General features: G+C 45.5%; 1 protein-coding gene across 3 annotated transcripts in view; it reads left to right on the plus strand.

Annotated features, from left to right (window-relative positions):
* MORN1 (MORN repeat containing 1) overlaps window positions 1-14,031 on the plus strand; it is a 72,708-nt gene that overhangs the window by 52,621 nt on the left and 6,056 nt on the right. For all 3 annotated transcript variants that reach the window (XM_063317487.1, XM_063317488.1, XM_063317489.1), the window contains one exon: window positions 10,052-10,128. In XM_063317487.1, the coding sequence (XP_063173557.1) occupies window positions 10,052-10,128 (77 nt within the window). The remainder of the gene's footprint in view (window positions 1-10,051; window positions 10,129-14,031) is intronic.

Here is a 14,031-nt window from a genome sequence, read left to right on the forward strand (position 1 = left end):
GAAGAAATCAGTCTTGAGTTACCTTCTCCCTTTCTACCCCCATCACTTCCATTCACTGCCAGCTTTTCCAGCACTGACTCTAGCAAACTCTCAGTAGAAGTGGTTTGGGACCAAGCTTGTTTCTTCCTCACGTGAAGCATTTTACCACAACTACTTCATTATACTCAGGGTGATTTATTTCCCACTAACGTCCCGTTGCTTTACAAACTATAGGCATCCATAGTGTATTGGATACCCTTCCTTTTTTCCCCCCTGGATTTTGCTAATTAGTTTCAGAGGACAACTGCTAATCCAAAGGTATTTAGGATTGGGGAGGTTAACCCAAGGCCATACCTTTGATCTTTTCCAAATTTAAGCTTGAGATGTATTTTTAAAATAATGTATTGGGGGCTCTCTTCTAAATATATGGTTTAGACCAGACTGCAGACATCTAGCCTACAGATATTCTTGGCTTCAAATCCCATCAGCTCCAGACATGGTTAATGGTCAGCCACCATCTGAAGAACTACAGAAAATCTTGAGAGCTAGCCTACTTAATGGTCAGCAACCACCTGGAGAGCCGCAGGAACATCTGGAGAGCCAACAGAGTCAATGGTCAGCAGCCATTCGAAGAGATACAAGAACATCTTCAGAACCATGGTCAGAGAAAATACAAGGGTCTCAGATTAACCTTCTTGGTTGAGCACCTCAATGATGCCATGAGCTAAACCATGAAGGGCCACCCAAGACGGGAAGGTCATGACAGAGAGGTCAGACTAAATGCGATCCCTGGGGAAGGTAATGGCAACCCACCCCAGTATTCTTGCCGTGAAAACTAAATGGATCAGTACAACCAGAGATATGTCGGTATACCATCGGAAGATGAGACCCCCAGGTCGGAAGATGGTCAAAATGCTACTGGGGAGGAACAGAGGATGAGCTCAACTAGCCCCAGACGTGATGACGCAGCTAGCTCAAAGCCGAAAGGACGGCTAGCGGCCGACGGTGCTGGTGGTGAACGGCGAATCCGATGTTCTAAGGATCAACACACCATTGGAACCTGGAATGTAAGATCTATGAGCCAGGGCAAATTGGATGTGGTTATTGGTGAGATGTCAAGATTAAAGATAGACATTTTGGGTGTCAGTGAACTGAAATGGACTGGAATGGGCCACTTCACATCAAATGACCACCAGATCTACTACTGTGGACAAGAGGACCACAGAAGAAATGGAGTAGCCTTCATAATTAATAGTAAAGTGGCTAAAGCAGTGCTTGGATACAACCCAAAAAACGACAGAATGATCTCAATTCGAATTCAGGGCAAGCCATCTAACATCACAGTGATCCAAATATACGCCCCAACCACAAATGCTGAAGAAGCTGAAGTAGAGCAGTTCTATGAGGATCTGCAGCACCTACTGGACAACACGCCTAAAAGAGATGTTATTTTCATCACAGGAGACTGGAATGCTAAGGTGGGCAGTCAAATGACACCTCGAATTACAGGTAAGTATGGCCTGGGAGAACAAAATGAAGCAGGACATAGGATGATAGAATTTTGCCAAGACAACTCACTCTGCATAACAAACACTCTCTTCCAACAACCTAAGAGACGGCTTTATACATGGACTTCACCAGATGGACAACACCGAAATCAGATTGATTACATCCTTTGCAGCCAAAGGTGGCGGACATCTGTACAGTCAGTAAAAACAAGGCCTGGAGCTGACTGTAGTTCAGATCACGAACTTCTTCTTGCACAATTTAGGATCAGACTAAAGAGATTAGGGAAGATCCACAGATCAGCTAGATATGAGCTCACTAATATTCCTAAGGAATATGCAGTGGAGGTGAAGAATAGATTTAAGGGACTGGACTTAGTAGATAGGGTCCCGGAAGAACTCTGGACAGAAGTTGGCAGCATTGTTCAGGAGGCGGCAACAAAATACATCCCAAAGAAAGAGAAAACCAAGAAGGCCAAATGGCTGTCTGCTGAGACACTAGAAGTAGCCCAAGAAAGAAGGCAAGCAAAAGGCAACAGTGACAGGGGGAGATATGCCCAATTAAATGCAAAATTCCAGAGGTTAGCCAGAAGAGACAAGGAATTATTTTTAAACAAGCAATGCACGGAAGTGGAAGAAGACAATAGAATAGGAAGGACAAGAGACCTCTTCCAGAAAATTAGAAACATTGGAGGTAAATTCCAGGCCAAAATGGGTATGATCAAAAACAAAGATGGCAAGGACCTAACAGAAGCAGAAGAGATCAAGAAAAGGTGGCAAGAATATACAGAAGACCTGTATAGGAAGGATAACAATATCGGGGATAGCTTTGACGGTGTGGTCAGTGAGCTAGAGCCAGACATCCTGAAGAGTGAGGTTGAGTGGGCCTTAAGAAGCATTGCTAATAACAAGGCAGCAGGAGATGACGGCATCCCAGCTGAACTGTTCAAAATCTTGCAAGATGATGCTGTCAAGGTAATGCATGCTATATGCCAGCAAATTTGGAAAACACAAGAATGGCCATCAGATTGGAAAAAATCAACTTATATCCCCATACCAAAAAAGGGAAACACTAAAGAATGTTCAAACTATCGAACAGTGGCACTCATTTCACATGCCAGTAAGGTAATGCTCAAGATCCTGCAAGGTAGACTTCAGCAGTTCATGGAGCGAGAATTGCCAGATGTACAAGCTGGGTTTAGAAAAGGCAGAGGAACTAGAGACCAAATTGCCAATATCCGCTGGATAATGGAAAAAGCCAGGGAGTTTCAGAAAAACATCTATTTCTGTTTTATTGACTATTCTAAAGCCTTTGACTGTGTGGACCATAACAAATTGTGGCAAGTTCTTAGTGGTATGGGGATACCAAGTCATCTTGTCTGCCTCCTGAAGAATCTGTATAACGACCAAGTAGCAACAGTAAGAACAGACCACGGAACAACGGACTGGTTTAAGATTGGGAAAGGAGTACGGCAGGGCTGTATACTCTCACCCTACCTATTCAACTTGTATGCAGAACACATCATGCGACAAGCTGGGCTTGAGGAATCCAAGGCTGGAGTTAAAATCTCTGGAAGAAACATTAACAATCTCAGATATGCAGATGATACCACTTTGATGGCTGAAAGTGAAGAGGAACTGAGGAGCCTTATGATGAAGGTGAAAGAAGAAAGTGCAAAAGCTGGCTTGCAGCTAAACCTCAAAAAAACCAAGATTATGGCAACCAGCTTGATTGATAACTGGCAAATAGAGGGAGAAAATGTAGAAGCAGTGAAAGACTTTGTATTCCTAGGTGCAAAGATTACTGCAGATGCTGACTGCAGTCAGGAAATCAGAAGACGCTTAATCCTTGGGAGAAGAGCAATGACAAATCTCGATAAAATAGTTAAGAGCAGAGACATCACACTGACAACAAAGGCCCGCATAGTTAAAACAATGGTGTTCCCTGTAGTAACATACGGCTGCGAGAGCTGGACCATAAGGAAGGCTGAGCGAAGGAAGATCGATGCTTTTGAACTGTGGTGTTGGAGGAAAATTCTGAGAGTGCCTTGGACTGCAAGAAGATCCAACCAGTCCATCCTCCAGGAAATAAAGCCAGACTGCTCACTTGAGGGAATGATATTAAAGGCAAAACTGAAATACTTTGGCCACATAATGAGAAGACAAGACAGCCTGGAGAAGATGCTGATGCTAGGGAGAGTGGAGGGCAAAAGGAAGAGGGGCCGACCAAGGGCAAGATGGATGGATGATATTCTAGAGGTGACGGACTCGTCCCTGGGGGAGCTGGGGGTGTTGACGACCGACAGGAAGCTCTGGCGTGGGCTGGTCCATGAAGTCACGAAGAGTCGGAAGCGACTAAACGAATAAACAACAACAGGCCTGTTCTCTTTGGAACAAGAGGATCTCATTGCTTTGTGGGGAAAAAACCGCTAACCTCACACCATGTAAATTGTTAGAACAATTAGCTTCTTCCTGTGCCAGCTCCAAGCAAAGCCCCTAGGGGAAATTCGTGGTAGCCATTCCAGCAACTCCATCAGACATGGAGTTCTCTGGACTCCAAAGGAGAACAGAAGTCCACTCTTCTTCAGAGAATGTTCCTTAAGCTTGGAACTAGTTTTCTTGACATCGAGACTTCCTGGGGACTGGCTTCAGACAAAGGAAGTGGCCGGCAACCTTTAACTCTTGCATCTATTGCCCACAAAGCTTCGCCTTGGCAGCAGAAGAAGGATGGTTGTAACTTCAGCTGGGATGCAGTGACTCAACTCTCTCCAAAGAAGGAGTGCTTTCTGCCACTTCTCCCTGGATCCAAGACCCTGTCATGCCAAACATTTCTAAAATCTCTTCTTGGGAGTTTCATCTTCAGACTGAGGCTGAAGAGAGCTGAAAAGATAGATGATCATGGTCATCTTTTTTTTAAAAAAGAAAGAAATCCCTGCCTTTACATACTTTTCTTAAGGAAAAAAAAGGTTGAAAAATGAGCCCTGTCTTGTCTAAGCAAGGAATAATAAATAAAAGCAGGTGTGAAAGGTTGGAATCGAAAACAGATGGGTATGACGGATATGATCCGACTTCCCCACAGCTTCAGTCTTTAATCCCCGTGGCTTAGTGCGAATGCTTACCCCCTGACGCAATGCAGAAATAATAAATGGAGCAGAGCATGTGGAGTGGGGTTCTCTTAATGGGGGTTGCTTGAGGGGGTAGGGATTATTTGGGGGGTAGGGGGAAGATAGGACACAGTTGAACAGCTGCTCAACTCCCCTCGCTCACATAGTCGTTTTTCTGCTGTACCTCTGGCTTCAGTCTCCCGATCCTTGGTGACGCGCAAGGTGAGGAAATGAGGGAGGAAGGATCCTTGTCAGGAAATCAAGAGTGTTGCAGCGGGCTTCCTGGGCTCCCCTTTGTTAAGGTTGGTTTTTCCTGGCTGGAAACCCTCCTCCTTGATGGGAAGCACCAGAGGGGTGCTGTGCTTAGAATATTGGACATGGCTGAGATAAATCCAGCTTTAAACTCTACATACCTGTGAAGACCAACTCTTAAGCTATGTTCCTCACTGGCTTGGAACATAATTAGAGTCCCGAGGCTGAGTTCTGACATTACCTGACATCTCAGGAGCTCACAAGCAGGGACTGGCAGGCAACAGCCTTCTTCCACTGCCGCTTCACAGCAATCATTGTTGCGTTGGATTCAGGAGGTTGCAAACACCCATCCAGACTAATAGCCACTGGATAGCTTGATCCTCCAGGAATCTTCCACACCCACCTGAATTTGCCCCATCCAGTGGCCGCATATTTTCCCCATTGGCTCTGCACTGTCTACCTGCCGAGGGTGTGGTGAGGCCTGCTAGCTGGAAATTCTGGCAGCAAATTGGGGAAGGAAGATGGGTCCAGGGCATGCCTGCTACACAGAAAGCCAGCCTGGGGTGACTCCTTCCAGGTTAATATAGGATTTCAGTCTAACACAGATAAATTCAGAGGGATTTACTTCTGGGCCACGTAGAAATGCAGTGCCTGACAGTCAATCGGTTCCAGCTGCGTGATTTTTTAGATGAGATGGTGCCATATTAAGTAGCAATTAAGGCAGTCCTCTCGGCTCTTCATTAGTGAATATAAGGGCTGGCTTTGCACAACATGTGGATTAGGCTAAAATAAGATTGGTTGGTTTGCAGTTAGGATTAGGGTGGATTACAGGAGTCTAACCATGCATTTTGCATGTCAAGTGAACTGGACTATGGTGTGAAGCATAATGTATTCCATATGGTTACACCTTGAGCTTCAGTAACTTGGGTATAAGGCTTTGGTCGTCAGATGAGCTGAGCCAGGAAGTTTTACTCCTGAGTAAACCTGCACGGCAACCTTGGCCGCTGCTAGCCTGAACATTCAACTGGGGACTATACATCCCCCCAGCCTTAGCATTTTTGGGTAAAACGCCTCTGGATTTGAATCTGGAATGATTTCACTAAAAGGAAAAGTTGGCTTTGCATATAAACTAAGTACTTGGCTAACTCTGTGAAAGGAAAGCAGTTTGGTTTCTTTAAAGGTTCTTGTTAAGGGAGCTGAAGAGTGAGTGGTGTGGCATAATAAAGCCCTGTATTAATCCTGTGTGTAAGTACAATTCAGGCAGCTAATGTTCCCCTTGCTGTCATCTCTGCCCGGAAGGGACCACTCCGTTCTGAATACTACCCAGGGTAATGGAAAGAGTAAGCCTGCCTTGGAAGAAAAGTTAATCTCTGGGAAGGGGAGAGGCAGCATTACATCACGGGAGAGGCAGGATCCATCCTTTGGGCCTAACGGATTCCTGGATTGCAGAGCTTGGTTTATAATAGGCTTCAAAAATTGCTGAATTATAATGCAGCAAAATCTTCATGTTGGTGGGATTTACCAGGATCAGAACCATTTCCTGTAGAACCCATCCAGCTTTCTTTACACTTCTTGGGGTATTTACATTCTGACCTGTCCCATCAAAACTTATCAAGTAACTTCCAGCAGATCTCTGTGTAAATCAACACGAAATGGTCTGATGGGACACTTGGAACACTCACTGAGTGGTGAATGAGTTAAAGCAAAGTTGTCATTTAGGCACTGTGTTCCCGAAGTTGGATGCACTGACCAGCAACTAATAAATAGTGCTGTCTTTGGAAGTCCTACAGCTAAAAGAATGCTTGTTCCAAATACTAATATTTATTGGGTATCTCTCCTTCCATATATTATCTATGTCATTTCCCTCTTGCTTTCCATTGACAAATATCAAAACAATTGCCCATAGAGCTTTACTTTGTAACAAATAGGAACACTGATCCAAATGATCCAACCAGCAGTGAATAAATGCCTGAGCAAAAGGATACGATTGCTTACAATAATTTAAATAATTTACAGTAGAAACAGTCTAACTGGTTGGATCATCCCCATCTTCCTGGGGATGGATGGTCCACACGTGGTCTGCTACCAGAGAGAATGGCCACTTTTGAATATGGGCCACCACGGCGATCTGGTCAGCAGGATATCATCTCCAGGACATGAAAACTTGAGTAGGCCTATAGAGGAGGAAGAAATTTCCTGGTCCCAAACTGTTTCCGGCCTTGTTGACACAATAGTACCTTGAAAAATGCTCAGCGTCGGGACTTTCCCAGATATTAGCATTTAAATTATGGTGGAATAGCAGTGAACATATTGTGAATGGCTTAGAAGGTAAGAAGGGTGGTCATTATTTTCCATGCACATCAGTACATTTGTGCAGCACGTGGAGTGATGGCAACCCACCATGTTGTTAAAACTTGGGCAGAGGTCATCGCTATCCTCTGAAATGGTAACCAGTAAATTCAGAGAGGAGAAGGTTGCAGCAGGAAAAGGTTCCAGTGGTCCACGTTCTGAGAAGACACCCTAACTCCTGTCTGAGAAGACATTCTCCCTTCAAAATGGCACAGGCAGAGCCGTGCATTTCTTAAATCTCTTGATGTCAAGAGTGTTGTATGGAGGGCCTGAAAAGTCGCCTTCTGCGACCTCGTTTCAGGGGGACCAAAGAGTGTTTTGTGCAGGTCGCAGGGACGTCGAAACCCACAGTGGCTGGAACAAAATGGCAGGTGACGGGTCATGGGAGAATTTAAATTCAAGAGAGGGAGGGTGGGGGACATGTGCTCCCTGGGAGAAAGAATTTGCCCAGGAGGAAGAGTTAAAAGTGGAAGGCAGATATTTTGTATGTTTTCATAAAGGAATTGGGGATTTACTCAGATGAGTTAAGGCAGTATTATTTGGAGATTTAGAAGCAGTTGCTGGACAAACATTGTGAAAGCAGTTAAATATCTAAAAGGGGCCCAATTAAGTTGTTTTTATATGAAACAATGCTCGTTCGTGGCAGGTGGTTAAGTCCATCTTAAAAGTTAGACATTCTTTTGAACAATCTAAATAAAGCTTCTGGGTTTCTAGACCAGCATACAAATCACCATTTGTGTTCGCCTAGGTCCTTGTTGTAACTCAAAGAGGTTTCCAGTGGTCAAAGTTTTCCACATTTCTGAAAATAATTTTTTGTATTTCTTTTCTCTTTCCCCCTCTCTCAAACTACACGAGCTTGAGATCATCCCTTGAACCCAGAGAGTACTGAAAATAGAGGAAGAGGTTAACTTCCTTGGTAAACGCCCCATCATAAAAGATTGGCATCTCAGACAATTCAAAAGCAAGCAAAACAAGCTAGATACTAATAAAATGTCCCCATTCCGTTTATAAGAGTGTGCCTGCCAGAGCATCCCGTAAGCACCACTGAAATCATTTGTTTATGTTCCCGAAGTAGAGAGACTTGGGACTTTTAATGAAACACACAAGCAGTGATGCAAAAAAAAAGGTGGGGGGAGGTCACTACTTAAAACTCTTAGGAAAAGATGCAGATGCTTTGCTTAATTCTTCTCGTTCTCTGGCTTTTCATGAATAACAATATTTGAAAGCCTCATTATCAATTGATGCAGGTACCAGAATTTGGGGCCCTCAGTCACTGCTTGCGGGGAGGGGGGGAGTCCCAGAGCCACCTGAGATTCCTTATAAACAGATGAGAAACCATGAGGCCAACGGTTACAACTCTTCTATTATCTAAGTGAGTGTGTCTGAACCGGTCTCGTCTTTCAGCGAGTCTCCTTCCCAGGATTGTGGTGAAGATCAAAAACAGAAAAACTCACATTGCTGTGAGTTAGATAGATAGGTAGATACAATACCGAGGAATTGAAGCACTTCGGTTTTTAGCTAATGGAATTCAACCATCCTAAGGATTTCATCTTTTAATCTTTCCCTTTATACCCCATCAATTCACATTACTTTTGGACTCTCTTTGTTTTCTGTTTATTATTTTTAGACCCCCCCCCCAGAGGGTGTTTTTTTAAAAAAAAAAGACAGTTTCATATAACTTTATTTCTTCTAATGCTGGCAAACTATGAAGCCTTGGTTATTCTTAGGGCTAAATTATGTACCTTTGTTCCTCTCCTAGGTGTGATTGCTGATTCTTTTATTCGTGCCCTGGGAAGCAACCAGACTCTGTTCCTCACCCCCTGGTTACCCTCTCCACCTTTTAAAAAATTGGGCAAAGGGTTGTGCAAAGAAAGGCAGAAAAAAATATTCAGTATTTTCTCCCAATAAGCAAGCAAGCAAAACGCACAGCTCTGCCATGGACATGGTTATTTAAAAAGAAGTCCCAACGGAGGCATCACATTTACTGCCCAGTAAGCAAAACTGTCGTAACCATTACCTGGAGGTAATTTCCACTGACCTTAATGGGATTACTTCCCAGTAGGTATGCGGAGCTTTATGTCAACATAGCAATGCATCGATTGTCAGAAGCGAATCCACACCAATGGAGTGTTCTCTTTGTGAGATCCAGCTTCCTCTCTTGCAGATGTTACTGTTACATCGGAACGCCATTTCTGGTTGATTCTGCTATTTTTATCAACTATTTGTTGTCTTACCCTTAGTAGGTGGGCTTTTATTTGATGTGTCAGAGGGTCCTTTAATCAAAGGAGGGAGCTCTCATGAGCCCCAAGTCCAGACTGCTTTCCAGGATGCCTGCTGGGGGATGGAGGATGTCATGGACTGGGCCCCACCCTTGAAGTCTATCCCTGCCCTTCAAGGATATGTCTATGGAGAAAAGGACCTTGATCGCCAACCCATTATGATTCTCCCTTTCTCTGAATGCAGAAAGGCATGGAGGAATCCCACCCGTACAGGTGGGATATGGGGCAGAGGGCCAGGTGGAGAGGTTTCCTGGGCCAACTTAGCTTGCAGGATCGATGTTCACCACGTCTTCTGGAAATTGCTGTCTTACTCTATTCTAGACTGAGGGAGAAGTCAGGAAATCCCCATTTGAATCTTGCATCACCCACAAGCTCCTTCAGTCACCTCCGATGAGCTACCATGACTTCAGTCAGGTGCAATGCAGATTCGTTTGACAGAGGAATAAATATAGTCTTGAAATGCTTTGCACCCATATGAGAATGTTCTTCCTGTACTGATTTTCAAAGCAGTAGCCCCTTAAAAGCAATGCAAGCGATTGATCTTAGTCCCTCACTTAAAATATCCTTCCTTTCTCTTTTCTAGATCAGGAATGGCCATTGAAGGATGGAAGTCCAGGGTGAATGAAAACCCTCCAAAAGCCCTCACACCACCTCCACCAGGTAAGATTTCCCAGGCTTCGGCTTGTCATCTTGGGCAGATCATTTTTTGTGCCTGCAGCTGTTGGGCAGAAAGTTTCAAAGGTCTGAATGCTCCTTGGGTGAAAATCTTATTTTCATCAACACACAGACCCTCGAGGGGTTTTTGTATCCAAACACCTCTGTTCACTGTCTCAGATCTAACACCTTAGATTTGTCTTTCTGGGTTAAGTTTAAGATGTCAGGTTGAGAATTCTGCCTCTTGAACTGTTGCTTCGTTGTTCTTTCTGAAACGTTTTTCTCTCCTTGGATCTGAGGAAAGCTCTTGGTGCATTTGAACTTTGGAGTTTGTAAGGGCAAACTCCAAAGTTCAAATGCAGGACAGGCCATTTGACTCCAAGGGCGCAGACTACAGGGAGGGGGAATAACCTGGAAATTCCCAGCATCCTTATCCAAGTTTCTAAACCAAGACTAAATTCTCCCAAGCAAAGGGGAATATATTTCCTCTTGGACAGAGGATCTCTTTCTGATCCTACCACAAGGTACTGTCTTACCTGTCTTTACCTCCATGTACATCCCAACAAGAATGACTCCACTTAGCCATTACTCTGCTTTCCACAGTCCTCAGTAATAGCATTGATACATACCCCCCCACACACAGCTTCCCTAAGAATCCTTTAATCCAGGGTTTCTCAACCAGGGTTCCCTGGTGCCCTGGGGTTCTGCGAGAGGTCACCAGGGGTTCCCTGGAAGATCACAATTTATTTTTTAAAAATTTTCAAATTCAGGCAACTTCACATTAAAGAGGTAAGTTTCATTCTTTATTTTTAGTTGAAGAACGCTGTTAATGCCTATATGCAGGCCCACCCATGAAACGAATATAATCATTTTGTAACCTCTGGCCTGTATTTGAGCCTGAATGTGCAGGGGTTCCCCAAGGCCTGAAAAATATTTCAAGGGTTCCTCCAGGGTCAAAAGGTTGAGAAAGGCTGCTTTAAGCTGAATAAATGCAATAAAAAAGCTGCATCTGGGAAGGTAGAGCTGGACAGAGTAGACAGGCCAGAGTTGAAATAATCCCTCTTGAAATGCAGTAGGTACCTGTGTGGAGCAGGTTCACTGAGGCATCAAAGTTCAATGGAAGAGTAGTAGCATACTTGCAGAGGGATCCATGTTCAGTTTGGGTGTCTCCAGCTAAAAGTGACAGGAAAATCCACTACCAAAGAGACAGAGTCAGAGGAACCTGTTCCAGCCCAGGTTGGTCATTCTGCAAATGCGGAAGTCCCGGAATTCCCCCAGCCTGTATGGCCGTTGATGAGAATTCTGGGAATTGAAGTCCACACATTAGGAGGAGGCTGCTAGCTTGGGTAAGTTCTGAGTAAACCATTTGGGGTTCAGTCAGAGGAGTGGGAAATTATGATCGGCAGGGCTTCTTGTCTTTCCCTGGGCTTGTAGAGACACACACACACACACTCACCAGATCTGCACACAGAGCATCCTCCTGCTCCCTTTGGGGAGGTTTCCGACAGGGCTTCTCCTGATCAGACCAAAGGTTTCCCTTTCCTGTTTAATGCCTTCTAATAATACCTTCTCCCATCACTCCGTGAGTGACCTTTGATGATTCCTGCATCTCTCAAAATGTCACTAGCAAGAGAGAGGCCGTATCCCATGCACATTCTCTGCCCTTCAGACTCTTGGTGATAGCAAATTCCATAAATGCCTTTTCCCTTCAACTGCAGCCATTTTCCCTTCTATGTTGCCTTCACCGTTATTAACTGTCTGCCGGAGGTGTTCATTATAGGGGAGGGCAGAAGGAGGGAGAAAAGGACATTGGATGTGGAATCTGCAGATCACTTTAATGTCCTCCTTATTAAGAGCATACAAGAGCTTTCTTGTACAGCAAAATGGTGTGAATATGCTGATGTGGGCTGTCTTGTGGTTTCGGGGGACAGCATTACATGGAGCCTGGTAGCCCCTGGTATGCTCAGCAAAACAAGCGTCATACAAAAGAGAAAGTCACATACAGACTGACGTACATATTACAGAAAGTTGTATTAAAAGAGCATATTTGATGGGTAATCCTATTTAAGAGAGTATATGTTACTGAATACTGTATATTTTGGGGGCAGTTCCCGGAACGAAGGTATTAAGGAAAGGAGCATGTAAAAGAAAAAGGATGCATTGAGGAATGCTGCGTTATGCATGTGTTAGTGTACAAGTTTGGTAAAAAGGGCACAATATTGTGGAAAGTTTCATATTAAAACAAAGGCAGGTTTTCTTGCATGTTTTTGTGTTAATAATTAGCAGATTTGACATGACTGAAGAGCAAGAGCCTTCCTTCCTTCCTTCCTTCCTTCCTTCCCTCCTTCCTTCCTTCCCTCCTTCCTTCCTTCCTTCCTTCCTTCCCTCCCTCCCTCCCTCCCTCCCTCCCTCCTTCCCTCCTTCCTTCCTTCCTTCCTTCCTTCCTTCCCTCCCTCCCTCCCTCCCTCCCTCCCTCCCTCCTTCCCTCCTTCCTTCCTTCCTTCCTTCCTTCCTTCCTTCCTTCCTCCCTCCCTCCCTCCCTCCCTCCTTCCCTCCTTCCTTCCTTTCTTCCTTCCCTCCTTCCTTCCCTCCCTCCCTCCTTCCCTCCTTCCTTCCTTCCTTCCTTCCTTCCTTCCTTCCTTCCTTTCTTCCTTCCTTCCTTCCTTTCTTCCTTCCCTCCTTCCTTCCTTCCTTTCTTCCTTCCCTCCTTCCTTCCCTCCTTCCTTCCTTCCTTCCTTCCTTCCTTCCCTTCCCTCCCTCCCTCCCTCCTTCCTTCCTTCCTTTCTTCCTTCCCTCCTTCCTTCCCTCCTTCCTTCCTTCCTTCCTTCCTTCCCTTCCCTCCCTCCCTCCCTCCTTCCTTCCTTCCTTTCTTCCTTCCCTCCTTCCTTCCTTCCTTCCTTCCTTCCTTCCCTCCCTCCCTCCCTCCCTCCCTCCTTCCCTCCTTCCTTCCCTCCTTCCTTCCCTCCCTCCCTCCCTCCCTCCCTCCTTCCCTCCTTCCTTCCTTCCTTCCTTCCTTCCTTCCCTCCCTCCCTCCCTCCCTCCCTCCCTCCCTCCTTCCCTCCTTCCTTCCTTCCTTCCTTCCTTCCTTCCTTCCTTCCTTCCTTCCCTCCCTCCCTCCCTCCCTCCCTCCTTCCCTCCTTCCTTCCTTTCTTCCTTCCCTCCTTCCTTCCCTCCCTCCCTCCTTCCCTCCTTCCTTCCTTCCTTCCTTCCTTCCTTCCTTCCTTCCTTTCTTCCTTCCTTCCTTCCTTTCTTCCTTCCCTCCTTCCTTCCTTCCTTTCTTCCTTCCCTCCTTCCTTCCCTCCTTCCTTCCTTCCTTCCTTCCCTTCCCTCCCTCCCTCCCTCCTTCCTTCCTTCCTTTCTTCCTTCCCTCCTTCCTTCCCTCCTTCCTTCCTTCCTTCCTTCCTTCCCTTCCCTCCCTCCCTCCCTCCTTCCTTCCTTCCTTTCTTCCTTCCCTCCTTCCTTCCTTCCTTCCTTCCTTCCTTCCTTCCCTCCCTCCCTCCCTCCCTCCCTCCTTCCCTCCTTCCTTCCCTCCTTCCTTCCCTCCCTCCCTCCCTCCCTCCCTCCTTCCTTCCTTCCTTCCTTCCTTCCTTCCTTCCTTCCTTCCTTCCCTCCCTCCCTCCCTCCCTCCTTCCTTCCTTCCTTCCTTCCTTCCTTCCTTCCTTCCTTCCTTCTTTCTTTCTTTCTTTCTTTCTTTCTTTCTTTCTTTCTTTCTTTCTTTTTCTTTCTTTCTTCAAACGCTGGTTCCTATAGACTTGAAGCCCAGGCTGCGTATGGATAGCTGTGACTTGACATTCTTCCTCTCCCTGTTTTTTAAATGTCAGCCTGTTTCTGGAACAGATGGGTGGGGAAGTTTGGGAGAGGAAGGCTTACTGCAAAATGGGGGGTGAAACCGCTGATAAGACAGACAGA

The sequence above is a fragment of the Candoia aspera genome, chromosome 18 (assembly GCF_035149785.1).
Source record: "Candoia aspera isolate rCanAsp1 chromosome 18, rCanAsp1.hap2, whole genome shotgun sequence".
In the NCBI taxonomy this organism is placed as follows: Eukaryota; Metazoa; Chordata; class Lepidosauria; order Squamata; family Boidae; genus Candoia; species Candoia aspera.